This window comes from Letharia columbiana (genome assembly GCF_014066305.1).
Source record: "Letharia columbiana isolate WasteWater2 chromosome Unknown Sc0000011_s2, whole genome shotgun sequence".
NCBI classification, from domain to species: domain Eukaryota; kingdom Fungi; phylum Ascomycota; class Lecanoromycetes; order Lecanorales; family Parmeliaceae; genus Letharia; species Letharia columbiana.
In genome coordinates this window covers 546160-572593 of record NW_023501049.1, presented here as the reverse complement: position 1 = coordinate 572593, position 26434 = coordinate 546160, and the positions used below count along the sequence as shown (strand labels likewise).

At 50.1% G+C, this 26434-nt stretch overlaps 12 protein-coding genes across 12 annotated transcripts; 7 read left to right on the top strand and 5 right to left on the bottom strand.

Annotated features, from left to right (window-relative positions):
• Positions 1 to 64: 64 nt before the first annotated feature.
• On the top strand, positions 65 to 1321 carry HO173_004364 (uncharacterized protein; the record flags this gene model as incomplete). Its single annotated transcript, XM_037306288.1, has 1 exon — positions 65 to 1321. One exon carries the CDS (start codon positions 65 to 67, stop codon positions 1319 to 1321), a length of 1257 nt encoding a protein of 418 aa, XP_037166798.1.
• A 508-nt stretch (positions 1322 to 1829) lies between these two features.
• Positions 1830 to 2033, top strand: HO173_004363 (uncharacterized protein; the record flags this gene model as incomplete). The annotated part of the gene is made up of 1 exon (XM_037306287.1): positions 1830 to 2033. The coding sequence occupies one exon, from the start codon at positions 1830 to 1832 to the stop codon at positions 2031 to 2033; it is 204 nt and encodes a 67-aa protein (XP_037166797.1).
• Positions 2034 to 2395: 362 nt separating this feature from the next.
• HO173_004362 (uncharacterized protein) lies at positions 2396 to 2980 on the top strand (the record flags this gene model as incomplete). Its single annotated transcript, XM_037306286.1, has 1 exon — positions 2396 to 2980. One exon carries the CDS (start codon positions 2396 to 2398, stop codon positions 2978 to 2980), a length of 585 nt encoding a protein of 194 aa, XP_037166796.1.
• A 995-nt stretch (positions 2981 to 3975) lies between these two features.
• HO173_004361 (uncharacterized protein) lies at positions 3976 to 5007 on the bottom strand (the record flags this gene model as incomplete). Its single annotated transcript, XM_037306285.1, has 2 exons — positions 3976 to 4603; positions 4796 to 5007. The coding sequence occupies 2 exons, from the start codon at positions 5005 to 5007 to the stop codon at positions 3976 to 3978; spliced, it is 840 nt and encodes a 279-aa protein (XP_037166795.1).
• Positions 5008 to 5698: 691 nt separating this feature from the next.
• Positions 5699 to 7671, top strand: HO173_004360 (uncharacterized protein; the record flags this gene model as incomplete). The annotated part of the gene is made up of 3 exons (XM_037306284.1): positions 5699 to 5944; positions 6180 to 6689; positions 6751 to 7671. 3 exons carry the CDS (start codon positions 5699 to 5701, stop codon positions 7669 to 7671), a joined length of 1677 nt encoding a protein of 558 aa, XP_037166794.1.
• A 3053-nt stretch (positions 7672 to 10724) lies between these two features.
• On the top strand, positions 10725 to 12314 carry HO173_004359 (uncharacterized protein; the record flags this gene model as incomplete). The annotated part of the gene is made up of 1 exon (XM_037306283.1): positions 10725 to 12314. One exon carries the CDS (start codon positions 10725 to 10727, stop codon positions 12312 to 12314), a length of 1590 nt encoding a protein of 529 aa, XP_037166793.1.
• Positions 12315 to 12891: 577 nt separating this feature from the next.
• Positions 12892 to 14728, top strand: HO173_004358 (uncharacterized protein; the record flags this gene model as incomplete). The annotated part of the gene is made up of 5 exons (XM_037306282.1): positions 12892 to 12973; positions 13028 to 13059; positions 13113 to 13192; positions 13242 to 13323; positions 13376 to 14728. 5 exons carry the CDS (start codon positions 12892 to 12894, stop codon positions 14726 to 14728), a joined length of 1629 nt encoding a protein of 542 aa, XP_037166792.1.
• A 304-nt stretch (positions 14729 to 15032) lies between these two features.
• HO173_004357 (uncharacterized protein) lies at positions 15033 to 16236 on the bottom strand (the record flags this gene model as incomplete). The annotated part of the gene is made up of 3 exons (XM_037306281.1): positions 15033 to 15310; positions 15463 to 15715; positions 16204 to 16236. 3 exons carry the CDS (start codon positions 16234 to 16236, stop codon positions 15033 to 15035), a joined length of 564 nt encoding a protein of 187 aa, XP_037166791.1.
• Positions 16237 to 16715: 479 nt separating this feature from the next.
• On the top strand, positions 16716 to 19666 carry HO173_004356 (uncharacterized protein; the record flags this gene model as incomplete). Its single annotated transcript, XM_037306280.1, has 2 exons — positions 16716 to 19168; positions 19507 to 19666. 2 exons carry the CDS (start codon positions 16716 to 16718, stop codon positions 19664 to 19666), a joined length of 2613 nt encoding a protein of 870 aa, XP_037166790.1.
• A 590-nt stretch (positions 19667 to 20256) lies between these two features.
• Positions 20257 to 20544, bottom strand: HO173_004355 (uncharacterized protein; the record flags this gene model as incomplete). Its single annotated transcript, XM_037306279.1, has 1 exon — positions 20257 to 20544. The coding sequence occupies one exon, from the start codon at positions 20542 to 20544 to the stop codon at positions 20257 to 20259; it is 288 nt and encodes a 95-aa protein (XP_037166789.1).
• A 388-nt stretch (positions 20545 to 20932) lies between these two features.
• On the bottom strand, positions 20933 to 22111 carry HO173_004354 (uncharacterized protein; the record flags this gene model as incomplete). Its single annotated transcript, XM_037306278.1, has 6 exons — positions 20933 to 21193; positions 21258 to 21551; positions 21603 to 21747; positions 21800 to 21823; positions 21880 to 21889; positions 21946 to 22111. The coding sequence occupies 6 exons, from the start codon at positions 22109 to 22111 to the stop codon at positions 20933 to 20935; spliced, it is 900 nt and encodes a 299-aa protein (XP_037166788.1).
• Positions 22112 to 22971: 860 nt separating this feature from the next.
• HO173_004353 (uncharacterized protein) lies at positions 22972 to 25063 on the bottom strand (the record flags this gene model as incomplete). Its single annotated transcript, XM_037306277.1, has 2 exons — positions 22972 to 24435; positions 24953 to 25063. The coding sequence occupies 2 exons, from the start codon at positions 25061 to 25063 to the stop codon at positions 22972 to 22974; spliced, it is 1575 nt and encodes a 524-aa protein (XP_037166787.1).
• Between the last annotated feature and the right edge of the window lie 1371 nt (positions 25064 to 26434).

Sequence of the window (26434 nt, the reverse complement as noted above, 5' to 3'; positions counted from 1 at the left end):
ATGCCAGATCAGGCAATGGCTGTCTCGGAGCTCTGCATCTGACTCATGGGACAAAGAAATAGAGATGCACCCAAAAAACAGAAATGATCGCGATCAGACTACCAGACTCACCAGAAGAAGTCATATTCTCTACGAATTACCATTCTCATCCTACAAATCTTCCACCGAACACTTGCCAACACCTCAATCAAAGAGCACCAAGAGTTGCCCTTCTGTACGGCTTAGCATCCTCATCTTACAAATCCTCTACCGCACACTTGCCAACACCTCAACCAAAGAGCACCAAGAGTTCATTTTCTGTACGACTTACCATCCTCATCCTTCGAATCTTCCACCAAACACTTCCCAACCTTTCAACTTCAACCAAAGAGCATCAAGACTTCTCCAATCTATCTATCTTCGAAAGATAACCATTATGTCTGCCGGCTCGTCTCCTCAACTTGCAGAGTCTTCTCAACTTGCAGAACTATCAAGCACTCACTCTTTACCCTGTCCAGATCCAGATTGTCAGCTTCATTTTTCGAACGCCGGTGACCTCTATGGAAATTACGATGGCTTTCATCCTCTCTTTATATTCTTGCCCGGCCGAGCCAAACAATATAAATGTTCATTTTGCCCAAAGACGTATGTATCCGAACGGCACATGAGAGGTCACACAAACACACACAGACCAAAGTGCCCTGGTTCTGCAGAGTCCCGGGACCAACTAGCCCTGATCCTACAGTCTCATGTTGCAATGGCAGACAAACAGCGTTCTCAAGCTCAAACGACAACTAAGAATACCACACACTACAATCCAGAGCATGAAGACCAGGGCAACGAGGAACAAGCATCTTATACTACCACCCAGCAAGACCCGGGCTCTCTCAGCTCTGCGCAACCCAACTCCACACCTGCAATGGCAGATAAACAGCATTCTCAAGCTCAAACGACAACTGAGAATACCCTACACCACAATCCAGAGCATGAAGACAAGGGCAGCAAGGAACAAGCATCTTACACTACCACCACCCAGCAAGACCCTGACTCTGTCAACTCTACGCAACCCAACTCCACAACACGAAAACTCTCCGCCGCGCAAAAAAAAAGTAGGGGCTCTCAACTTCTTGCTCCTGTGGCCGAAAAAGCTCAGAGATCTCGAAATCTTACCACCCATAAAGTCATATTTGACGAAATGGCGGTTACGGAAGAGGGAGACCTCATTGATATTGGACTGACTCAATCAACGCAGCCCGCACAGGCTGTCCGCAAGATGTATTGGGGTAATCATGCTACATCACACTGCTCTTCAGCGGCTCTTGGAAGACCGTGGGCGCTTTGAGGAGATGGCGGGAAAGGAAATGGAGGAGGGGAGGGGGAGCGTGGTGAGACTTTCATTGTGTGATTCAGTGTGACGGTGATACAGGCGTTCAAACTCAATCATGGGAATCACGGGCTTTCTTTACATGTTTGCTGCACACCTTTTTTGGATCAGGCACCAGACGAAGAAAGCTGATTACTACTGCTTCGTCTGGTGGGCTAAGAGACTCATCACCTCTTCAACCCAACGCTAAGGATCATGAGGAAGGAGTCAGCAAGCATGAGAAATTAAAAACGGCGTACTATTAGATTCATTAGATTTCATAGAAAAACTCCTGTATCTGGCATAATTCTGTTGTTTTTTTCTTCATGGCCATGTTCATAAGTTCTTCCGCTACCGAATATCTATCTCCTTAACAATCGCGACCCAGGCAGCCCGTTTTTAGGAGATTACCTTTCGATATATAGAAAACAAACACAAAAATGAGAATAATATTTGCCTGTAGTCAATACAGCTTTATATCACCACTATGGCTACGCTTTTTGCGTCGAACACGGATCAGAAAGAAGCCTTATACCTTGAGAAAAGTTCGCCTGTTCCGAACGGCACACAATCTTCATGGTATAGACTCAGATCATCTGCGGAGACACAGGTTGAGGGTAAAGTGGATCACGCAAGAAGACAAATACATCCCACAATCTCTCATGATGTGAAGGTCCGTGGCCGGCCGTAGAAGCACTTCTACAGGGATTCGGAGCGGCAGCTGGGAAATCAAGAATGCGTTATGACTTCACCATCAAACGCTTAAAGATTTAGACATGATGAAGCCTGGAGATCGTCTTGTTCGCAGAGCAAATCGCCATCACATCAATAACTATCTTTACACCACTCGAGTAAAGTAGACTGCTACTTGAAGCCAGGCGGCCATCCCGACTTTGACTCCTCAACGTCACCTCCCCCGTCAGATCTAGAAGCACTTCGCGAGACTTGGGAACAAGTGAGAGTCTAGAAACACGAACATTCCTAGAGTCAGTGCCTGGACAAAGAATTCTATCTTCTACCCTGACTGACTGATGTTTCTAGCCTACAAGTGCTATGTCTTCGACCTTTTCGATTATCAGTGAGGAGTATGTGACATACCCTCGCGGCGGCAGGATCTTAAAGCAGACCAGCGATGCTAATGAGATATGGTTTGCTTTGCGTGCTACTATGTCAGCAAAACTCGATGAAACAGAAGACGAAAGGACTCTTCAACGGTGGTTGAGGAGAAGGCAGGTTCACACGCTAAATCAGCAGAACCCTGACGATAGCGCCTCAACACCAGAGACCAAAGGGAGGTCTCCGAAGAACTACTATCCACCAATCCTAGGGCCGTCGCGACACTCGATGACTATTACCGAGACACCTTACGACGTCGATCCTAACCGACTACGCAACGGTTACTCGTATGCCTTCAGCGATATCTCCTTCGCGATCTGCATACCCAATGACGGATTCCAAGCTCTTTTTACCGAGTATATTCGGTTCATCCCCACTCTTCGGTTGTACAAAGACTCATTTCACTACATGGAGGATCTAAAAATCGAAGTCCAAGCTTTACAACTGGGGACTTCGGGTGCTGAAAGTCTCTATGAGAATTCCGTACGATATTTGACTCTCTCACAAGAATGTGTATTTTGAGCATTTGTTGCGTGATGGAGAATGGTGGCTCGGTGTTAAACACGATGGCGAAAATCCGCCTATTCCTTCCCCTCCGGCGCATTTAAAAGGGTCCTGGACGCCAAGACTGCTGCCGGATAACGCCCCGCCTAAAAGGTTGCCTAGACAATGGGCTTAGGGGGTCACGAATAATTCTACGGTATTGTAAAGAGGTCTGAACCTGAAAGTCCATGCACCCGCACTAGTGCGCCCTAACCCTACTTATCGGAAAGCGGCCCTGTAGAGGGGAAGCCTAGAAATATCTTCTCACAGCGCATGGATGGGACTTTAGGTACTTCTTTTGGCTTGATAGGGGTATTAAGCCCCGAAACCTGGCTAGGGCTAAGGTGCGATTCCGAAGAACTCACAGACGCAATTGTATCAAAAGTACCTTTAGGTGGGGCGATTAAAAATTCCAAAGAATCTAGAAAGCGCAAGAGTCTTGGCGGGGTTAGGACTTTCGGTGGCAGACCTCTGTACAGGGCTGCCTTTCGAAAATAGGGTTAGGGCTCGACTAGCGCTGTCCAGGACTGCTCTTTGTGCTGACCCCCCTCCTCCGTCGTTAAGAACTTTATTATTAATTTCATCCCGTCTGTCCGATAAATACCCTCATCCGAAGTACGATCGACCGCGCCGCCGCCAGCCCCTGCAGCTAAGGTTCAATAATGTAACTACCTTGACCCCCAACCGCGGCTGCTAACATCACTGGTAGTCTGTAATGTTACAAAATACAAGATAAGGCGGACTCAATCCATATATTCTGTTACTCAGTCTGCTTTAACCCGAGTCTACAAGGCACCTAGAAGCCGGGAGAGAAAGGTAGGTGTGAACGGCCTGATCATGTTCTGAGTTGCTTCCACTGTCCCAATAGCGTCACTGCATGTTCACCGTCTCAGATGCTGGAAGTCTCATAATACAGCTGCATGGGGGTATCCGGTAATGCAAAATGGTCGACAAAATCCAGCAAAGCCCAGCTTTTAAAACCACCCCAGAGTCCACAATGCCGGCAATTGCGGCCATCTCCCCTGCCACTCTGCCAGCAGCTCTGGCACCCTTTCGTCGAAACCGTTTCCATTTCCAGACCTCCTCTCTTCATTTGCCGCCTGATTCAGCGAGTCTGCTAAATCAAGGATCCCTTTTCCACCTACTAACGCCTCTTCATGGTTGTCTTTGATATCTACATTAATGATATGCACCGGCCGATTCAATGGACTACCTCTCTCAAGCAAATTGTCCACCACAGCGTCCCAGCATCTCTCTTCGCATGTGATCACCACGTCCACTACGCCTCCCTCTGCGCCTCTGCTGCCTTTGTCTTCCCTCTGCTGATCTAGTCGCGGCTTCCCAATTGGCCAATCCTGCCATCTTTCAGGACCCCATTTGACCTTCAGGTTGCGCTCAAGCATGGAAAGTATGCCGTTGGCGCGATACAAGCGAGGGTCTTTCTGCGAGAGCTCTTGGTACATGGTCGAGTAAGAAGTGCTGTTGAAAGGATAGACGTTTGGTTGGGTTATCGACGGACCGGGAAGGCGTACGAGGGAGCCGGTTCCGAAAGAGAGGACGGGATAGGACGCGAGCGACAAGCGGAGGTGGGCTTCCATTGATCTAAGCGTTGGATAGTCAGCCATAGACCTAGACGGCATTCGTAATAATGTGTTTGTTGTAGGCTTCAAGTAGTAGTTACATTATTTGAGTGGTGCACAAAGTGTTCTACGGCAGTCACTTGGGCTAGGTCAATCGGCGAGGGAAATAAACTACAGGGACAACTGGTAAAATTGTGATGGGTAAAAAGCGTACCTGTTCTGGTTACTTGCACATACTGTGCAGAATTTCAGCTTGAAGCCACCCTCCTCATTTCGTGATACAGCCATTGGGTCCGCATCTTCGACTCCATCGTACCCACCCAGAGGCTTCTGATCTGATTTTGCTGGTGGAGGTGGTGGAGGAGGCTGTGTTGGAGTTGCTGTCCGCCGTGGATCCAGACGTGCTAATCGTGGGTCTGTGGCCATCTTGTTGGAGAAGCGACGCAAGTGAGTGAGCTTCACCAACTGAGCAGGAAGGGGAAAATATTCCTAAGGCTGGCAACACGCTGTCAACATCGGTGTGCGTGGGTGTGTTAAGACTGAAAGAGGAATGTGCTTTGTTTTGTCAGAGAGTATGCGTATAGGTAGATTTATATCCTCATGTACTGTTTCCAGCCACTTAGGACAGCTCCAATAGAACTTTCATCATGTTGAAGGGTATGGAATGTGTATTTGAAGCTCGGAAGACAAACTCACATTAAGACTCTTTGAAGAGATACTTCCTCGTTATGATGATCGAATTTCCAAACAGGGCTCGTTTATATCCCATAGGTAAGGCATTAATTCTCTGCGAGTCTTGGAGTGTTTGGAGGGTTTGCCAATTCCGATATTGCGCTAAAATAGCATGTTGAAAGAAGTCTGCAGGCTAGCCGGCCCGGGTTGTCCGGCTAGCTGAGGCTGACCAATCATGAAGTACTAGGTACCGGAACAGGCCTGGACTAAGGTTAAAGGTAGGTCTGAGGCGAAATGGCTAGCCTGTTCCAAGCAGCCCACTTCTGCAAAACCACAACACTCACGTACGCACGACACTGCACTTGATTTACTACACAGTCTCACATCACTGTGCAGTGTATTCTACCTCTAAAGCCAAGACTAAGATCGATACTTCACCGTCAAAATGGCTGAACGCTTCATCCCGGAGCATCGTCGCACTCAATTCAAAGCTAAGAATACCTTCAAGCCGGATGAGCTGCGTCGTCGTCGTGAAGAGCAACAAGTTGAAATCCGAAAAGCAAAGAGAGAGGAGAATCTAGCAAAGAGACGAGGTATTGCTGGTCGCGATGGGACACAAACGTCAGCACCTGGTGCTTCTTTGGGCGCTTCAATCGATAGCGATGATGAGGGAGGCACGATCGAAAGCCAGGTACGTAGACTCGAGATTGTTCGTGTATCTCTCTACCTCCGCCTATTGCCACCTGAGTGGTGTAACATCTTTCTGATGCCAACTTGGTATGGATCGCGCTGCTCCGCAAGGGTCCTCTCACTTCTCAGTTGCAGTCCATGCGTGACCATTACGCGCCCAAAATGATATGCTCGGAGGGCAAATCCATGCTTAGGGCTTCATGATACATCAAGCTAATCAAACTCTTTCTGTTCAGCTTACTACCGAACTTCCTCAGATGGTAGATGGTGTATTCTCCAATGAGATCGATTCACAGATCCAAGCCACTACAAAGTTTCGCAAGCTTCTGTCAAAAGAACGCAATCCACCCATTGAGAAGGTTATTGAGACTGGTGTGGTCAGCCGATTTGTGGAGTTCCTCCGCTCTCCTCATACCCTGGTCCAATTTGAGGCCGCCTGGGCCTTGACCAACATCGCGTCTGGCTCAGCACAACAGACTCAGGTTGTCATCAACGCCGGAGCCGTGCCGATCTTTGTCGAACTCCTCAGCAGCCATGAACCCGATGTTCGAGAGCAAGCTGTTTGGGCGTTGGGAAACATTGCTGGTGACAGTCCGCATTGTCGAGACTTTGTCTTGGGGGCTGGTGCATTACGACCATTGCTCGCTCTTCTGGGCGACAGCCGTAAGCTCAGTATGCTTAGAAATGCAACTTGGACTCTCAGCAACTTCTGTCGTGGGAAGACGCCCCAGCCAGATTGGCAGACTGTAGGTCTCCTACCTCCTTCGTCACACTCCAATTGTCAACCTTGCTGACCAGTCTTCTCAGATCCTTCCCGCATTGCCCGTTCTCGCAAAGCTGGTCTACTCTCTCGATGACGAAGTTCTGATTGACGCCTGCTGGGCTATCTCATATCTATCTGACGGCGCCAACGACAAGATCCAGGCAGTCATTGAAGCAGGAATCCCTCGTCGCCTGGTAGAGCTTCTTACTCATCAATCAACATCAGTGCAGACACCTGCACTTCGGTCCGTCGGCAACATCGTCACCGGTGACGATGTACAGACCCAGATTATCATTAATTGTGGATCACTACCAGCGCTTCTTTCACTACTCGGCTCCCAAAAGGACGGTATCCGCAAAGAGGCATGCTGGACCATCTCGAACGTTACAGCCGGGAACTCTACCCAGATCCAGGCAGTCATTGACGCTCATATCATTCCTCCGTTGATCAATCTGTTGTCCAACGGAGACTTCAAGACTCGCAAAGAGGCATGCTGGGCCATTTCCAACGCAACCTCTGGTGGGCTTCAGAAGCCAGAGCAGATCCGTTACTTGGTGCAATGCGGCTGCATTAGGCCGCTCTGCGATCTACTCGCCTGTCCCGATAACAAGATTATCCAAGTCGCTCTTGATGGATTGGAGAACATTCTGAAGGTGGGAGATATGGACAAGGAAGCTTCCGAAGACCCGTCAGATCAGAGCGTCAATCACTTTGCTCTTCATATTGAAGAAGCCGGAGGCATGGAGAAGATTCATGATTGTCAAAACAACATCAATGAGGAAATCTACATGAAAGCTTTTAACATCATTGGGAAGTACTTTTCTGACGAGGAGGAGGCTGGCGCAGACATGCTTGAGAATGCGCCGCCGGGGCAAGGCGGCTTCGGCTTCGGCCAGCAGCAACAGCAAGCGCAACCATCGGGACACTTCAGCTTTGCCAACGGAGGCGATTCAATGGACATGTAAGACACCTCTTCAGTACGAAAGCGCTTCCCCTGCGCACTCCGGTCTTCCACGGTTCCTGCAAGGAGCCTCCTCTTCACAATTCCCTCGGATTCGCTCGAATGATATTACCAGGAGCTCGAGCAAGCATCACACCAAATGCTCGTTTGTCGCCTGGCCTGGATATCGAAAGTATGTTGGCTCTTCGACTCCTTCGTCTCCCGTATTATGCTATACCCCTTTACACCAACCCACTCTATTGGCACCAACAGAACGGATTCCCATTCGCAGACACATCTACACCAATCCACGACCCCGACTAGTGCCACGACCCTTTGACGACCACAAGATTCACCATCATGTAACCCCAAGCACGGATCAGCACAGCATCATTCACCTCGGCGTCCCCAAATTCCCGGCCTGAATCACGTCTTTCTTACGAGACGGGCGAATGTTAATAGAAATGACTCGTCTTAGCACTGGTACTTTAAGTATCTCAATCAGCTACAAATCAAACTTCATCCACCCCGGCCGCAAAGATCAGTGACATATGTATGACTCGCTTGCATTAGCCAGAATAACACAAGACCCGTTTCTTTGCCCCTATATCTGCGCCCGCGTCACGTATCGTCGTTCTCCCAACACTCTCATGATAAATGTACTGACATTGTGCTCAGCTGGAAGCATGGCGGTTGTGCTAAAATGTTGAGCAAGCTCACAATTTGCTGTACGGAGTATGAATCAGCGATCTTGACAACCCTGGCTGCCACTCAAATGCAGTTTCTATGCTTTGATACCTCTAGACTATCGATTCTTACTCGCTTGTAGGGCTGAATCACGTGATATCGCGTTGTAGGCGTGGTAAGCCAAAAAGAACAGTTGTGACTTGGCGGCATAAGTCCGTAAAGAAGGAAGAAGAAAAAAACCTTTGACAGCAACTACAAGGTAGATACTAAATTCTAGCAAAGCCCCAAGTGCGTGCAGAAAATCCCCACATGATAACCATCTATCATGAAAACCCTCGTTGCAGCTACGAAATATTCGACAGCAAGCGCTATCTTTCAAAAAGAATCCATTATGGTTCCATTGTTATGACGACTATTTGGCCAAGTCACATGTTGACTTGCTCTCTTTGAGGTGGTACGGGAAGGTTTCGATGACTTATAGCCGGTGCCGCAATCGTGTTGCAGCCCATTGTTCGTGTAAGACTCCAAAATAGCCCGGAGAGGCTGCAGGTCTGCAGGTAGCAAGGTAATAAATTGCCAGCGATCCGCATAATTTATCTCACAACGGCCGAAAACCCCGTTCGCCGCAGATGAATGGCAAATGCTGGTTCTCAATCGAGTTTGGCATATTTTCCGCTCAGACAAGGATTGACTTGATCTGCTTGAAAATAGCACATATTTATAAGTATATAGAGCACTCAGACCGATGATACGTAGGCCTCGCTTCTTGCGAGCGACATACGCATATGCATGACTGAAAAATTGATGTCACTGCAAATCCACACCTACATACTTCATGGATTGGCCTAGAGACCTCGTAATAGTCATAGCAATTGCAGACTGAATGAAGTATTGAATCCGCACGAAAGGATTGATTAGGTGAGTATGTGTGGGTTGTTATCCTTTCCATGTAGCTTGATCTTGAAGAGTCGTATATCTTCGTCAGCCGATTTGCCAGCTGTCAAGTCAGTCTCGTACTCATGCTTTCCACACAGTGTGACGCGAAGACTCCTTTCATTTCACAGTTGGGAAGGATCCAGATTCTTCAGCAGCATCACTGGGACTTCTACTTTCATTGTGAATTCTGGGATGGTATGGAGGGTTTATAAGAATCATTGGACTATCTCGAGGGATACATCTCGTCATCCTCTGGATCCGCTGCATTACGTCTGGAAATCGCCCTGCGTTCGCTTCATAGCGCGGCCATTTATGTCCGCCACATCTCCGTCAATACTCGAGAGTAAAAGGCCTGTGGCTTGGGCTGACAATAATGGGATAAATTCCATTGATAAATGATTCCTTAGTGTTGTCAGTCAAGCAACCATAAGCCCACAGCGAAATTTATTAATGAAATCGTCGTCGTCATTGACGATCCGAAGCAGTATTTTGTCAAATTCATGAGCCTCATTAGGCCTTTCTTGTTTGAGATGAAGATCAATAAGACGCTCGTATCTTGCGAGACTGAGGATGTTGACGCTTGGCCAAGCCTGATCCCTGCATAAACCGATCTATCCGGAGCACTGGGAAGCCCGAGGCTCTGGTATCTCTCTGACACCAGTGAGTATCTTGTTGAAAGTCGCTGGTGATGATTGTAATTGGAGAACTCTCCAGCAAGTTCGACGTCCTTGCGGCCAGATATCAAGGAAACGAAGATGAATTTACGCTGATCTATTTATAAACATCCCGCCGAGTCTGGATTACTTTGCGTTCAGAAAAACAAATCAGTTCACCCTTCACCACTCTCAGGGAATCAACACGAGAATCCCCTCCTCTCAGACTTGGCCGTGCCAGTTACTCGACAAGGAAATAATCGACGGTCGACGTCAATCGAAGCTGCTAGAACACGGCGACACGCCCGGCGCCGCATCCCAGCTCGAGAAGCGCCTGCGCCCAGTGATCCTCTTGGTCTCAGCCTCTTCCTTGCCGCCCTCACACATTACTGCATCCTGGCGGTGAAGACTTGCAGCTGGTCTGTGTCTCCACATCCTCAACCGTGATACACCCTCTTTCTTGAGAGGTCGGGTCTCGTATACCTGGGCCCAGTGGGGGCCAAACTCCGCATCTCGGAATCTTCAGCGCACGCTCCTTTTCAGCGAGATCTTCGGGTGGTGTACATACACTGAGCCCAAAGGAGGTGTCTACCCCTGGCAACAGCTTCGGGTACGGGTTCCATCACCTGGATCGAGTCCGGTACGAAATCTACACGCTTAGACAAACCTTCGACGCCAACAATTTGCAATCCTGACAACCGGTGGACGGTGTTTGGAGCGTCGGGCTCTTGTGTCACACGAGAGGTTTTTGGGAGGTTATCGTTCTAGAGGTTGACTTTACACCGACGAAACGACTGCCGTAATGTCTCCATCGCATTCTCCATCCTCCTCCCCGCATCACACACAATCACCATCGGGATCGCCATCGCCTAGTGCTCACATACCCACGCTATCTCCCTTGAACACCAACCCCCCTAATCGGCGAGCACCGTTGCAGCGGCCGCCATCATATGCCAAAAGTCGAATGTCAACGTACTCTACGACATCGAAATACTCTCACGGGGGCTCGAGACCGGTCTCCTATGCTTTTCCTGCTTTCCATTCTAGCCTCCCCTACGCCCTAGTTCGAGATTTTGCGTATCCAATAGTACATCCTTGGCATTACGGGCCTCCTCCAGAGGTATCGGAGCCGCCTTCTGGAAATTCGACGCCTGCTAGCGAAAGGCAGCGCAGGTCGTCAGATCCTGCAAACGCTACATGGGACGGCGCAAATCCACAGTGGTCTGCCGGGCCTTGGGGAGGTGATGGTTTCTTCTCTAACCAGCAGCTGCCTCAGATGGCATACGGAGACGGCCCACCGTACAGCGAGGATGAGGATTTGCACAGTCCAGTCGTGGTTAGCTCGAGACATAAGAAGAACAAGTCAACGTTTGCTGCTGCGGGCTCTAGGCCTGGAAAAAGAAGGGGAAGAAGCCCACAGCAAGACGTGGAGGAGGAAGATGAGGATGATTTGCCACCCAACCATGAAGGATCGCGGAGTTACTTTGCGGGTGTCAACGGCGATGGGACCCAAACATACTACATTGGCGAAGAGGACGAAAGCGCAGATGGTCCTGGAGGGGAGCTCGTCACATACCCGCCTGACCAGGCACGGCAGTCACTGCTAGCTCCGAACACCTATGCAAGCCCCAGACAAAGAGATTCCCATTTTGCAACATTACCGAATCGGTCTTACGCACAAGAAGATGCCTCAGAAGATTCGAGCGACGAAGGTTCAGGAATGCCAGACCAGGATACAGATTCTCGATATTCGAGAGACTACCAGTTTACGATTGCTTCTCCTGACGAGGAAATGCACGGCAAGGCTGTCGCACTCTTCGATTTTGCTAGGGAGAGCGTAAGTGAGCTTCCTTTAAAAGAGGGTCAGATAGTATGGGTTTCTTATCGTCACGGTCAAGGCTGGCTGGTGGCCGAGGATCCCAAGACTGGTGAATCGGGGCTTGTGCCAGAAGAATTTGTGCGGCTACTGCGTGACATTGAAGGCGGCTGGAGCGCTTTGAGTGGAGAGCAGCCAGTTGAAGAGGGCGGTCCATCGTCCCCAGTGACAACGATGCATGACTCCGTAGCGACGCCAACCCAGTCTGAGCCGGGGGTGCACACGCATTCAGCTCACGGCAGCAACGTAAGCAGTGGCGGTGAGAAGCGGCCTCCGATAGTCAGCACATTTTCAACGAGCAGCAAGGATTTGAATCCCTATCCCCATCATCTGCGGGGTGAAAAGGCAGGAGGCACTCCACCCCAAGTGGTGCATTATGGAAGTCCTACAGTCACGAGCCCCTCTGCAGGTCCCCATGGCCTGCGAGGTTTCGAGGTTATGAAAGGACCGGAGGAAGAAGCGGAGGCAGACGAGGAGAGCGAGGCCGAAAAGGATCAGTCGAAAGGAAAGCGGTAACACTCGCACAGGCGACTGATTTATCGTTGCATTTCCATTTTACATGACAGACGTTCGTTTCTAAGATACCCGAACATTCCCTTTCGTTCTTGGTGGTTACTGTCAGCTGAGTCTTACGTCCTGTTGATATTCTTTCGTGTCAATATTATTGAGTTTCTAGACGCAAACTTCCATCAGCGTTACATGAGCGAGTATCAAGCAAGCGGGCATAGGAGTAGCATATAGGCGTTCCTTCGGTGCCGGAGAGCATCTTGATTAAATTGAGAGGCTCTTCAGCCATTCTGCACTTGCCCTCTGTCACCTATATTTCACTGCTCCTTGATTGAAAAGGTTGCCATGGAGTTCTGGAGAGATCTTCGTGGCTTACCCTAACAGACGTCTTTAATACTATTTCTTGAATCAAAGGAAGGGTAATTCCAAAGACTCAATTCGTACGGAAATATGCACGTAGAAGGCGTGAATCTGCATCTTGGTCTGATCTGGCTAGCGTAGAATGATGGACAAAAAAAGCCCCCCAACCCAGCTTTCGACCGCTGCAACCCCTTCGTTCCCCCAACCACCAACGTAAAAAACCAACATGGATCTCAACAGTCTCAAAGACCAGGTCAGCAACCTGACCTTGTATGACCTGAAAGCCGGTGTACGGAAGGTTCAAAATGGTGAGCCTGTAATTGGCACTGTAGCTGAAGCTAAAGCTGACATGCCTTTCCAAGCCGTCATGAATTACACGGAGATGGAAGCGAAGGTAGGCATTGGTGGTGTCAAAGCTTCATCGAATCTGTTCATTATCAATTCCAGGTCCGAGAAGCTACCAATAACGAGCCATGGGGCGCTTCATCGTCACTGATGCAGGAAATTGCCAATGGCACACACAACTAGTATGGAATACGGTTCCCTGCATCGAGCTTGCTAATGGGACGACTTCAGTCAATTGCTTAATGAGATTATGCCCATGATATACAAACGATTCACGGAGAAAGCTGCGGAGGAGTGGAGGCAGATCTATAAGGTCCAGACATCGCTCGCTCGAGATTTTACAATTGGTCACTGACGGCTCGCAGGGTCTCCAACTACTCGAGTTTCTCATCAAGAATGGTTCAGAGCGAGTGATCGACGATGCCCGATCCCACACCTCTCTTCTCAAGATGCTACGGCAGTTCCACTTTATCGATCAGAATGGCAAAGATCAGGGAGTAAACGTGCGTAACCGATCAAAAGAGCTGGCCGAGCTGCTAGGAGATGTTGAACGTATCCGAGCCGAACGGAAAAAAGCCAGGTCCAACCGCAATAAATTCGGAGGCGTCGAGGGCGGTGCGATGAGCGGTGGCATGTCCAGCGGCAGCCGGTATGCCGGCTTTGGCAGTGAAGATTCTGGTGGATACGGGGCATACAGTGGTGGAGTCTACGGTGATGGTGGTGGATATGGAGGAAATACGTCTGGTTTCCAGGACTCGAGCAGCAGGAAAGATCGATTTGAGGAATATGACGAGGGCGACGATGGCGAGGTTTCGTCGACTTCACGACGGAAAGCAGACGTCCCAAAACGAGAGCAAAAGAAAGCCGAGCCGGCTAAACCAAAAGAACCAGAGATCGATATTCTGGCCTTTGACAACGACATTCCACCTGAAACCCCTCCGAAAGAGTTCGCCTCCAGTATGAGGAAACCCGCTACAAACCCACTAAATACTGGCGCAACAGACGACGATGACTTCGACGATTTCCAATCTGCCACACCTATCACAGCAGCTCCTTCAAGGCCATCGATACCTGGTCTACCACTATCCACCAGCACTACAGCATCAAGCACCCAATTCGCGGCGCCGAGACCCGTCGCCCCCTCACAAGGTAACAACCTCAATGATCTAGTCGGCTTCAATTCCATATCGCCAGCACCCAGCGCTATGGGCAGTAAGGCCTCGCCGCCAGCACCTAATTACAACATCTCCTCCCCACCAGCAAGCGCCTTTACATCTCCACCACCGCTCGCACAAACACAAACCCAACAGCAACCTCCTCGTCCTACAGGCTATCAAGCCGCAACACCCAACTATTTCACTTCTGTGCAAGCGCCCACACCTTCCCAGCAGCCTTCCTCAGTCCCAAGTGCAAGACCAGGCGTGGCCTCCACGAATAGTTTTTCCAAACCCGCCGCGAAAGCCTCGTCATCCGGCGGCGATGTCTTTGGTTCGTTATGGTCTACGGCAAGTGCAGGTGCGGGAATCAAGAAAACCTCAACGCCAACTAGTGCAGGACCAGGTCTGGCGGCAATACAGAGAGAAAAGGCGTCGACCCAGATCTGGGGAGCTCCTGCGGTAAGCAGCCAGGCAGCCATGCCTACGGCGCCAATGCAGCCGATGCAGAGCAACGGGCAAAGGAGTGGAGGTGGAGGTGCGTTGGATGATCTGCTAGGGTGAATACGTAGATTATGACTGGAAAGGAGGTATGTGGAATTTGTCATGCGATTCGAGCCTCTGACGGTAGAATCTTGTTTCTCAAAGCATCTCGACTGGAAAAGCTGAATCGCGATTGGATGCTTTGCAGATATGGTGAAGACTGCAAGGTGGCCATATCAAATTTTGCAACCTCGCACAGGATGTGTGTATCTGGAACAACAGAGGGGAGTCAGATTTGTGCTTGCATTTCGATCACGACGATACAGTCAGAAAACATCTGCGGATCGACAACACATATTGCAACTTTCACGCAACTCTCTCGACCTCAACTCTTAAAATCTTGGTTCCATCGTCCGTCCACATCGTACAGCTCCGCCCACGTTCTCCAAGCTGTTCCAGTCTCTTTTCCTACGTGATCCCACATTCGTCCCAAGCTATCAGCATTATGTAGCCAGATTTTAGCCCCCGCTCGCGCTGTGTATTCTATCTCGTGTCCCTTTACATTGCCGATTTGCCGTCCAAACACTACACTGCCTTTTTGTGCTTTTAATATCTTGATGATCCGCTCGCATATTTTCATCTGGTCGTCCCAGGAGAAAATGTCTACGCATATTTTGGAGTGAGCAATACCTGTTGGAGGCAGAAACTGGAGTTGCAAGACATGCAAGACAGGTCCCGAGAGTAGAAGGGTTCTTTTGCTCCCGAGACAAGTCTCGTGCCTCAATCTCAAAGGATCAGCTCCGAAATGTACGTACGGAGGGAGCTAGCAGCGTAGATTGCATCAATCTTGCCGTCCATCTCACCGAGCGCCGAGCTTGGGGCGAAGATGTCGGCCGCAAAACCATGCGTCTTTAGTGCTTCCTTGTCATTGAAGAGGCCATGACCCAGGTCTAGGAACTCGCCCTTCCAGTCCCAAGTGTACATGTTCTGAGAAGGAGACCCGTCATACACGAGTTTCCGGATATCTGGTGCGAAACAACAGCCTAGGTCTAGGGGGGTGTACTGTGACTGGGGCGCTTTGAGCGAGGAAAGGATGCATGGATAGGAGGGACGGAGCGAGACGGAGAGGTCGAGGAAAGGATATTGTCCTTTTACGAATTCTAGAAAAGTGACTGGAAAAGTGCTCAATATGCCTTGCTATTTCCCTATACATGGATATGGAAATATGGACCAGGCCCTTTCTCGCATATCAAGGACGTGCTGATTTACCAGACCTTGGGGATATGGGAATACTGTTCTAGGAGCTCTCGTGCGGCGTCACTGAGTTCTGGTGGTGTCTTGAAAACCCAAGGAACATCTTTGGCCAATCTGGCTAAGTTGTCTGAAGCAGATGACATGGTTGATGGAATGGATGGAGTCTTGCTTGCTCGAGAAGAATGAAGATGGACAATTCTAGGCAACAGTGATGCCAGTAATCGAGGGAGATTATGGACATGCTCTCTTGGGCATAGTCGTAGACTCGAACCTCTACCTTTACATTAGGCGTAGGGGCTTACTCCAATAATCCAATAGATGACTTTCCCTGGCATTGGAAGTAGTAATGACTCAGATAGAAAGAGGCAAAGTTGGTGTGCAAGAGACAAGATGTTTCTATGCTTCTTCAACTAATTGCCCAGAGGTACTCGTACTCTTAAAGTTTCGGGGAAGCTCTAAAGTCCGAAGTGCGCATATGACTCAAACAAGTCAAACGTCAAACGAGGGAACGGGAAGTTCCGCAGTTGAAGGTTGAGAGGACGGATTCCTATAATCCTATTCGCAACGAAGAAGTCGTGCCTGACCTGATTCTTCTCCATTTCCCCATCCAAGCATCACACGACTATCGACTGACCCTTTTCTCTGCTTACCATCTCAACATCCCTGTAGAGAATTCAATATCTGTCATCTGATTGTCTGTTGGCGGCTGTCTTGACCGTCTATTTACCCATTCACCATCGGGACTTGAAGTTGCGCATTCATTACTGGCCGTCCTTCTGGAAATCACACTTCAGACATCGAGGAACCTCCTCCAATGCCTCAATTCGACAAGGACTTTTCTACCTCTCCGGTAGAAACAAACTTTTCAGGCACATTCGGCTTGGCGACCCGTACCCCAAACAGCAGTCGCGAACCCAGTGACCCGCCCACAACCAACGGAAAACATGGTACATCCCCTACGGTTAGTGCTGCAAACGCTACCTCAGGCTTAAATGCAAGATCATGCACCACATGCAGGAAGAGGAAAGTGAAGTGTGATAAGAGACATCCATGCTCAAATTGCAACAGAGCAGTAATCGAGTGTATATTTCCTGGCCCAGGAAGGGCGCCCAGACGCAGCAGAAAACCGCCCGATACGGAGCTCTTGGCGAGACTGAGAAGGCTAGAGGGTGTGGTGCAGAGCCTAGGGAAGGGAATCGATGAGGAGGCAGAAACTGCGAATGAGCCGGTTGAGGTCCAAAAGCAGGAATTCGAGCCATTACAGCCAAATGGACCTAGCGATTTGGATATCAAAGATATCAAAATAGCCAAAAATTGTGGCATGTTAGGACAGCATGAGCCCAATCGTGTCTATGCGGAGACGGGCAGTTTGATTAAAGAATTTGGAAGGCTGAAAGTGGAGAACGGAAAGAGTCGATATGTCAGTAACAAATTCTGGAACAGTCTAAGTGAAGAGGTAGCAGAGATGCGCGATATACTTGACGATGACACCGAAGACGAAGAGGACTATCCTTCGCCGGGCTCTGGCTCGTCAGCATCCGCACATCATCAGGGTTTCATCTTCGGCTTTAGCTCCACAATCCGCTCTCTACGCAACTTTCATCCCCCGCCCGAACAAATCCCAATATACTGGGCCGTTTTCAAGGCAAACGTCGACCCGGTGATCAAGCTCCTCCATATTCCCCACTACGGGAAAATGATATCTCAGGCGTCGCTTGACCTCGACCATGTCAGTAAGCCCATCGAGGTCCTGATGTTCACCATATACTTTGCTGCAATTACAACGCTATCGACTGACGACTGCATATTACAATTGGGCTTGGAGAAGCAAGCTGCGCTTCGAAAGTATCGATTTGCAGTTGAGCAAGCTTTAGCGCGCGCCGGATTCCTCAACACTCAGGAGCTATTGGTCTTGCAGTCCTTGCTGCTTTTCTTGACATGTGTCCGCAGATCTGACGACACACGATATGTCTGGACTCTCACAGGTCTTCTCATTCGTCTTGCCCAGGGTCTCGGTATCCATCGCGACGGACAGCGATTTGGGCTTTCACCATTTGAAACCGAGATGCGCAGACGGCTGTGGTGGCAGATTAGTTCACTCGATGCGCGTGCTTCAGAAGATCAAGGCTCTGATCCCTCCATTGTCGAGCAGAGCTTCGACACCAAATTCCCCCTCAATATCAACGACGAGGACATTGATCCCAGTATGAAAGAGGCTCCCGCGGAACATGAAGGCGCTACCGAAATGACTTTCGATCTCATCCGATACTCAATGGGTATAACAGTCAGACGTCTTAGCTATGCTCCACCTGGAGAAGGCCGTTGCCGAACCATGAACGCTAGCCTTAGTATCGAGGATAAAGAATGCATGATTGAAGACCTGCACCAATATCTCGAAAAAAAGTATCTCAGCCACTGCGACACGAATGTCCCTCTCCATTGGGTCGCAGTGACGGTAGCACGACTCATTCTCGCCAAGATGTGGCTTGTGGTGCATCATCCTTTTTCAAGATCAGATGCTGGTGCAGGCCTCCCACAAGAAACGAAAGACCGGTTGTTCCGCACTTCACTTGAGGTTGTTCAGTTCTCCCGTCTTCTAGAGACTGAAAATACCACACTGAGATGGGGCTGGCTTTTCCGCACATATGTACAATGGCATGCCATAGCCTTCGTCATTTCGCAGCTATGTACTCGGACTATTGGTCCCGAGGTCGACAAGGCTTGGATGGTAATTGAAGGGGTCTTCGATGACTGGGGAGGGACAGTTACCTCCAACCAGCGAGGAATGCTCTGGAAACCGCTGCGGAAGCTCATGGCAAAGGCAAGAGCCGAGCGGTCGAAAGCCTTGGATAAGCGAGCTCGATTCCCACTAGATGGCTCTCTGGGGCCCGCCACTACACGGTTCAATCTCGCGCCAGGCCCCATGTCTACTGGAGACCCTTCGCTAGACTTTTCTACTTTCGAGATGCCAGGGCCAGTGACTGATACCCTATCAGCCACCGCGACGGGCTCGAACGGCCTGAACGGATTGCAACAGTCATTTGTGCCTCTGGGTCAACCGCAATCTACAGATACAATGAATGGAACGAACAACACAGACCAATGGAATTTTGATCCCAGCATCTTTGCACAGGATCGCCTGATTGAGGATAATGATATGAATTGGACTGGTTGGGATGACATGATCAAGGGTTATCAGCTGGAGAATCAGAATGGCCAGAGTCTTCCGACTGGCCCGCAGCAGGACGTGAACTTGATGAGTTGGTGGTAAACGACCAGCAGCTTTTATCATGGTTGGATCACTGAAAGAAAAGGAGAATGGATACCGACGAGGATGATACCACGGGTGGACAACATTCACCGCTACATGTACTCGGAGGCATCTCTACTCATTTCCGCAGTGGCTATTTGCCTGTAACATAAGTTCAGGCTCTTGATGCCTTACGACATGAATATACGAAGAATAGTCTCATGACTCTATAATGCGAGAACTTGAATGATCGAGAGACTCCATTAAAAAATCCTCCATGACTCCTTCCCTAAACAATGGCTGCGTCGGTCAACTCAAGCTCTCTCCAAGGGACTGACACTTTTCTTGCCCTCAGCCCCTACGTTGCACAGATCGACTTCATAGGCATCCCTCCCGCAAACAAGCATCTCCCTCAAACCTTCAGCCCTCCCAACCAACAAAAGCACCTTCAATTGGATTTTTGCCCTCCGTTCCTTGAGAGTATCCCGTTGCCCCCATTCTCACCAACCCGATGACCGCTCTCACCCACACTCTTCTGTCAGCAAACCCGACTCTACCCTCAACCCTCCCTCCCTCCCATGGCATCCCTCTGCCCACCAACAACTCCCCACCTCCCCCACCACCTCCTCATCCCCACACCCCATCCCCACCCAACCCCCACCCACACAACCCACGCCACGCCACGCCACGCCACCCCATCCATCCATTCAGCTCCCCCATCCATCCAGCTCCCCCCTCCCTCCTCTCCTCGCGCCCCGCCCCGCCCCGCTTTCGCCGCCTCCATCGGCGCGTCGAACCCGGGTGTCAAAACGGTGGCACCCGTCCCTCCCGCACGCAGATCTCGCACGCGTCCGCCATCCTCATCATTCTTCTTCTTCTTCTTCGTCTTCTGCGTTCGATGTCGTTTCTCGAACAGACAGGGGGGGGAATCGGGGACCCGGGGACGGTGTGGGCGGGCGGGCGGCTCGAGAGGGTCAGGGGAGGAAAGAAGGGGAAGGGAAGGGGAGGTGGTGGCGAGGTGGGGGATCCATGGCGGCGTGTGAGATGGAGGTGCAGAGGTGCAGAGGCGAAAGGGTTCGGAGGCGATGTGCTCCATCTGATTGACTTACTGGGGTTGTGTCCGTGGGGGAAGGGAAAAAAAAGATCTTGCGACCGACCTGGCGAGCAGGTCAGGTTCTGGAGTGGGGGGGGGGATCGGGACGTCGGTGGGATCGACGGGGTCATGGGCGTCCGTGGAGGTTGGAGTGGAGGGTTGGGGGTCTGGCGGCCTTTGGGGTTTCGGCGGTGTGGCATTGCGCGCTTGGGTGGATGATGGGTTCGGCGGGGCGGTCGCGGGGGGATGGTGGGGTTGGTTGGTTGTGAGGGAGCGGGCGTGCTCGTCGAGGAGGTCCATGTTGGTTGTACACTTTGACGGAATGATTGAGAGGTGAGGGATTGCCTTTCAACCGTGTGCAGCTAGCTGCTTTGGGGATCATGGTCTTTAGTAGAGTATCCTTGTGTTGATTTATTGGTGCAGAGATACACCAGATCGAGATTGAATTAGGTCGTATATTACAGTCATCATCCAGAACGTGAGGGTCTTTCCTTTCCAGGGATGCCAATATCTTCCGATACTCCATCGCTCAATGCATTCGACATCGCAAGCTATGCAGCACAGAAATCATCTCGCCACGTGGGCTGTTGTATCAAGCTTCTTCCTCATCCCCATCCTCCTCCTCCACACTCCCATCCGGATACTTCACCCCGTCTCCATCCTCGTCAGCTTGGGTCCTGCCGGCGCGTCAGCCAGCGCATTTCTTCCTTCCTCTTCTCCCACCACGCAGCAGTGCCTGCGAAACGTGACAAGCAATTTTCTCTTGGGAGCTCACTGACATGAATTTCTCCCACTCCATGCTGGTAGAGTTGAAGCGGTGGTCCGAGTATTCGGCCTTTGTGAGGGCAGCATTGCCGTATTCTTGCGTGAGCAGGCGAGCGTAGTTATAGGGGATTTTGACGGCTTGGTCTTCGAAGAGGGAGTCGCGGAGAGGGAAGAGGTCTTGGACCTGGCGGTGGGTTGGTCGGAAGACTTGGTGATGGGAACGGGAGGAGGGGAGGGGATTCACTTACTTTTTCTTCGTGCTGGTCTTTGGAGCATATGATTCCCTTTTTGCTCTGGTGTGGCCGCACAGCCGTTATGTCGATGAATAGGCCCGTCTCGATGTCTATCCATCTTGCATCGATCACGTTGAGAGTGTCATCATATGACGGGTCTGTATACTTTGGGTTGACCTCTAACATATAATCCCTCTTCTCATCATCACCAATATCGAAAGTATGGATAGTCATGTTGTAGTACCTGGCGAGCATATGGACTGTAGTATTGGTCATTTGCACATCGATGTCGGAGTCCCAGGGCATGATCTGAGTGGTACTGTCAGGAGAAGATATCGCGATGTGATTTGGGGAGCATACTTTTTGGTTCCACCACCAGCCTAAGAGCGTGCCGTGTATGATCCATGTTTCTGCGCCTATATCTGACATTGACGAGAGGTATGATTGCATGAGGAGGGACAGGTTTGCTTTTTGTTCCTCGTAATCGAGGGTGTGGTCGGTGAAGCTAGATCCAGTCAGCGTGTTGTCCTATTCCATTGAGTAGAGCCTTGTCCTACCGGCCATCGTAGTGTGGATGGAAGCTGAGGAGCCTGTTTAGCGCTTCTGCTTTTCAATGTAGAAGTACAGTAAAACTTACACCGACTCATCTGTAAAAAACACCAGCATTAGCGATGGGCATCGAAAGACCATGCACTGTACTTACGCCAATACTTCGCCTTGGGGTCTCCACCTCTCCCACTCATATCTTCGTAATCATGATGTATCCTTACACTTTCAATGTCTGCGTCTCCTTTTACCCGACCGTACTGCAGCAGCAAGACCGTGAAGGCGAGGGCGAGCGAAAGCCAGCAGGGTGACCGAAGGATCATTGGTATTATTGCCGTGAAAGATATCGCCGCATTATAGATGCTAGGCAAGCCTGATAAAAGGGGCTCTGGTTGAAGTCTCTCTGATTGCAAATATTGTAATAAATGTAATTGATGTCTCGTCCAGATCCCAAAAGGGTCGCGTGCTCAATTTGCCTTGCCTCTCGGTGGAGGATTTCTTCTGTGTAGGATACAGGCGTCCGCTCGTCCTCTGATGTAGCGTTCCAGTCCAGTCTCATACCATGAGTACAAAGGAAAGATGTGAAGGGATTGCCGTTTTCGTACGGGCAAAATGCAGATTGATTATTCACCCCTGGTGGGGGCCCCAATTCCTTTTTATTTCGGCAAAGCGTCGTCATCAAGCGGACATGCTACACCGAGATGCGATCTTACGCCTTATACTTGCCTAAGAAATTGTAGAGTATCGAAGGCAATGGATACTTATGCTTAAAAACATGGATAGGAAAGTATGCCATTAACGAGATCATGGAAAACATGGCGCCGTTATCGCATGTGAGAAAGCTTGGTACGGGAGCTTAGTATTGGCTTTGAGCTTCTCCGTCAGTCTACGGTGGTAGTAGGTCAACACCAGGGCTGCCTCTCCTCAAATTTCGCCGTTGATCTATGTATGAATGCAAGGTGAAGGACCATGATTTGTAACAAGGTCTATCTATGTAACATTAACTTATCTCCTTTGGAGACAGGCGAAGCACCAACAGAGAGAGCCCCTGCTCATATTCCAACCTTACAACTGGAGACGACCATGCCGAATGGAGACGAGCGGGTCATCTAGGTATATGCTATTTCCATTCCTTGCACACACAATGACACCGCCACAGAAAGCACAACAGAGACGCCGTCGCTCAATGCTCCAACAGCCTCAGACTGCCCTGGACGACGACGTTTTCCAAGATCGATCCGGGAGGAATGTCAATAGTGCTGCCTTCCGTGGCCACAATGATGACTGTCCCCTTCAACACCACACCTCGGCCTAGATTCACAGCTCCTGTGATCGTCAAGTGGTCCAATTCTAAGATCTTTGGGATGCTGCTGATGCGCTTCTGGAAGTCGCTGACCTTCTTGAAGTCATTACCGAGCTTGATCAACGGTGCTGGGCCGAATCGGCTATCGTCAATCATGAGCTGGCCGTGCTTCAGGCTGTAGAGATCTGACTTGACAAGCATGAGATCGGAGCAAGTCTTGACCGGCAGGAAACGACGACGAGGCACGTTGACACCGTGAGCGTTCTTGAAGTGGCGGATGGCGGCACCGACGGCAGTCTCCAGTTGAACAATATTGACATCCGCCTCTCCTTTCTTATCAGCGGGAATGGACTTGTTGTTCGGGATGATCTCCATTTCAAGCTCATTGTTTTCCACTACGCGCTTGATGGCTTTCAGGTTTAGCCAGATGTTGTTGGTGTTGAAGTATTTGAATTTTTTGATCGACTTGAACTCGTTCGTGTATTGCTTGGGAACCTGAGCAATTTCCAAAAGACGGACTGAGCCTTCGTAGTCGATGATGGTACCACCTTTCACATCAGCCTTGGTCTTGTCGGTCAGTTCCATGATGTATTCCGACTCGGACTGAACCATATGCTGTAGGATGCGGAGATCGCAGACTGCGCCCAAGTTGTCTGCGTTGGACAGGAAGACAATCTCTACGCCACGGTCGATGAGCTTTTCGAGGATACCAGAGTTGTAGAGCGATTCGAATACATCTCCGTGTCCGGGAGGGTACCAATCGGAGATCTGTGAGTCGTATTTCTTGGGAGCTGGGAGTAGCGAGTCGCGAAGAACACGGGGGTATCGGGATTGGTTGAAGGTCATAATGTCGATGTTATGGCCTTCGTATTTCTTAATGATGTTCTGGGTGTCCTCATCGGTATTGAAGGAATTCATCAAGACGAAAGGCACGTTGACACTGTAGGTTCGGTTGAGATATTCGATCTGACGGACGGACAGATCCAAAAAGGACATGCCGTCGCGGACCTCGATGACAGATTTCGGGCCAACACATCCCATGGATGTACCGAGACCACCATTGAGCTTGATGACCGCAAGCTTATTAAGAAATTCGACGGATTCGGAGTTCGCAAGATCGTTGTAGTCGACGACTTGCTCTGGATGTGGAGGAGCGATGCGGTCCCAGGACAGCGCGTTCCCTTTGGCCTTATCATTCAGATAGCGTCGGAAGAGGCCAAAGAAGTTGTCCATCTCTGTCTCGAAGCGCTCCCTCTCTTCTTCATCTTTGCAAGTCTCAGCTAGAGCGTTAAGGGCATTTCGCATTTGCCCAGCTGCAACGGATGTGGAGGTATTCTCGAAAGCCTGTCAAATTGCGCGACATCTGGTCAGCTGTGATCCTGAAGAATGAAACGCTGCCATGATAGGTACCATGTCTGCGGCAACGTTTTGTGCAGTAGCCATTGCGTTGTGAGTTGTTGGAGTGAAGGAAGAGATATGGTAAGGGTATGTGAGGAGGAGTGACGAGTGATGAAGATATCATCTGTCGAATGCCCGTTGCTGAACCCTCGACTGCGTCAAGAGGTTTGGACAGCTGAGAGGCCCTTGAACGACACTCAGATGGTGCTTGACGCTTCAGGTATCACTCGCGAAGGAATAATTATTGTGTGAAGGAAGATTGGGACCGAGCTTTGAGCTTGCAGATCATAGAAGAGTGCCTTCCGAGATTTCCTAATGAAGGTCACAACTTCCGTGCTCTGACCGAGGTCCACCGACTGCTTTGAAACAAGCGTGCCGGCGCTTCCTCAGGCCTAGAATAGCACCTCACGCGGCCGCCATTACATCACACGATCTAGGGGTTTCGAAAACATTCCAAACTCACCACGTGTGATTGAGACTTTCCATGGTGGTTCCGCTTGAAAGCTCCTGCCTCCCCGTTTGTGGCCCCACTTTCCCTTAGGTGTGAGGGTATAGCTCTCTGTGCTGCCGCCATGTTTGTTTGAGTATATCAGAGTGGGTAGCAGGCTGGTTTCCTATGGCTTTCAGAAGATCAATTAGCCTCGACATTGGTATGGCAACTGTGCAACGTGGGACTTTGGCCTAAGGGACAATAACTTGGCGAGGACTAGAACAGTCTGCTCATGTTGTCCAATGCCAATCGGACTGCGGGAAGCCCATGTAAAAGCCCCAGACCTCGAAGAAGGGGTGGACCGGGACGAATGGGGAGCGATGCTGGGGTTCGACAGGCACTTGGCCTTTCAGAAAGGGGGAAAGCAGAATTGACTCACTCAATTGAGCTGCTGGAGCTGTTTATGTACAAGATAATGCGTGAAGGAAGAAGGAAGAGAATGAGAAAGGGATCTGGAGAGGTATTTATGGAGGAGAGGGTAGGGTCCGAAGTGCAAAATACCTGAGAGGCTTAACGTTATGCACATAGAGAATGGTGGGGTTTGTTGGGTGTTAAAAACTGCCAGCACTATCCGGGCCGCCGTAACGCTAAAAAAAAAGTTAATTCTCCGACAAGACAAGAAAACGTGTCCCAGAGCCTTCTTTCACTCGATGGACATGATCGGTCTCATTTAACAATGGCCCAGAAGATAAGGCCAAATATCAACGGTCTTGTCCGACTAGTAATTTCTTGGTTACCAAGACAGGCAAGCAGTGCTAGATGCAGATTCAATATTCAACTCAACAATAACCCTAATGCTCAAAATAGCCCTGGCGGCAGATCCCCCTGTATGAATGCCCCTTTTCGGTCTATCAGGACCCACAAATTTGCATACCCGTCAACGTCAACTACTCCAGATTTGTCGTACTCATCTCACGCACTCTCTTCTCCGGAAGCCAATTGGACTATAAAGACAGATAGAGTATTCGTCGTCGAAGCCATAAAGGCACGCAATTTCCACCTGTTGAGCAAGATATCCGACAGACGTCTTGATCTGATAAGTTCCGTGGGTACGATGGTCCCGAACCGTCGAACGCCTTCCACGATGGGATATTGTCCTTTTTGGGGAGCGGCCTAAGTTGCTCATGGCTTTGAGCCTTGGAAGTGTTAAAGGCTTCCTAAGACTCGAGCAAAATTGCTGTCTTTCACATCACAAGTTAGAGTCATGGTCGACAGAGCCATAGAGCGAAAGTGCTACCACCCTATGGCATTGTCTGAATCCAGCTGGGACATGGCTCGCAAGATCGGATTACAAAGCTAAGAACTGAGACCGATGCCACTGCGGCTGGTGTCCTCTTCATTGTGGATCGATGCTTTGTAGTTTTGCCTCATGTATAATTGATCGAATACGTTTATCGAGGAAATTTATCGAGGGCAGAATCGGGCATAAGTGGCCCGCGTCCTGTTGCTATCTAC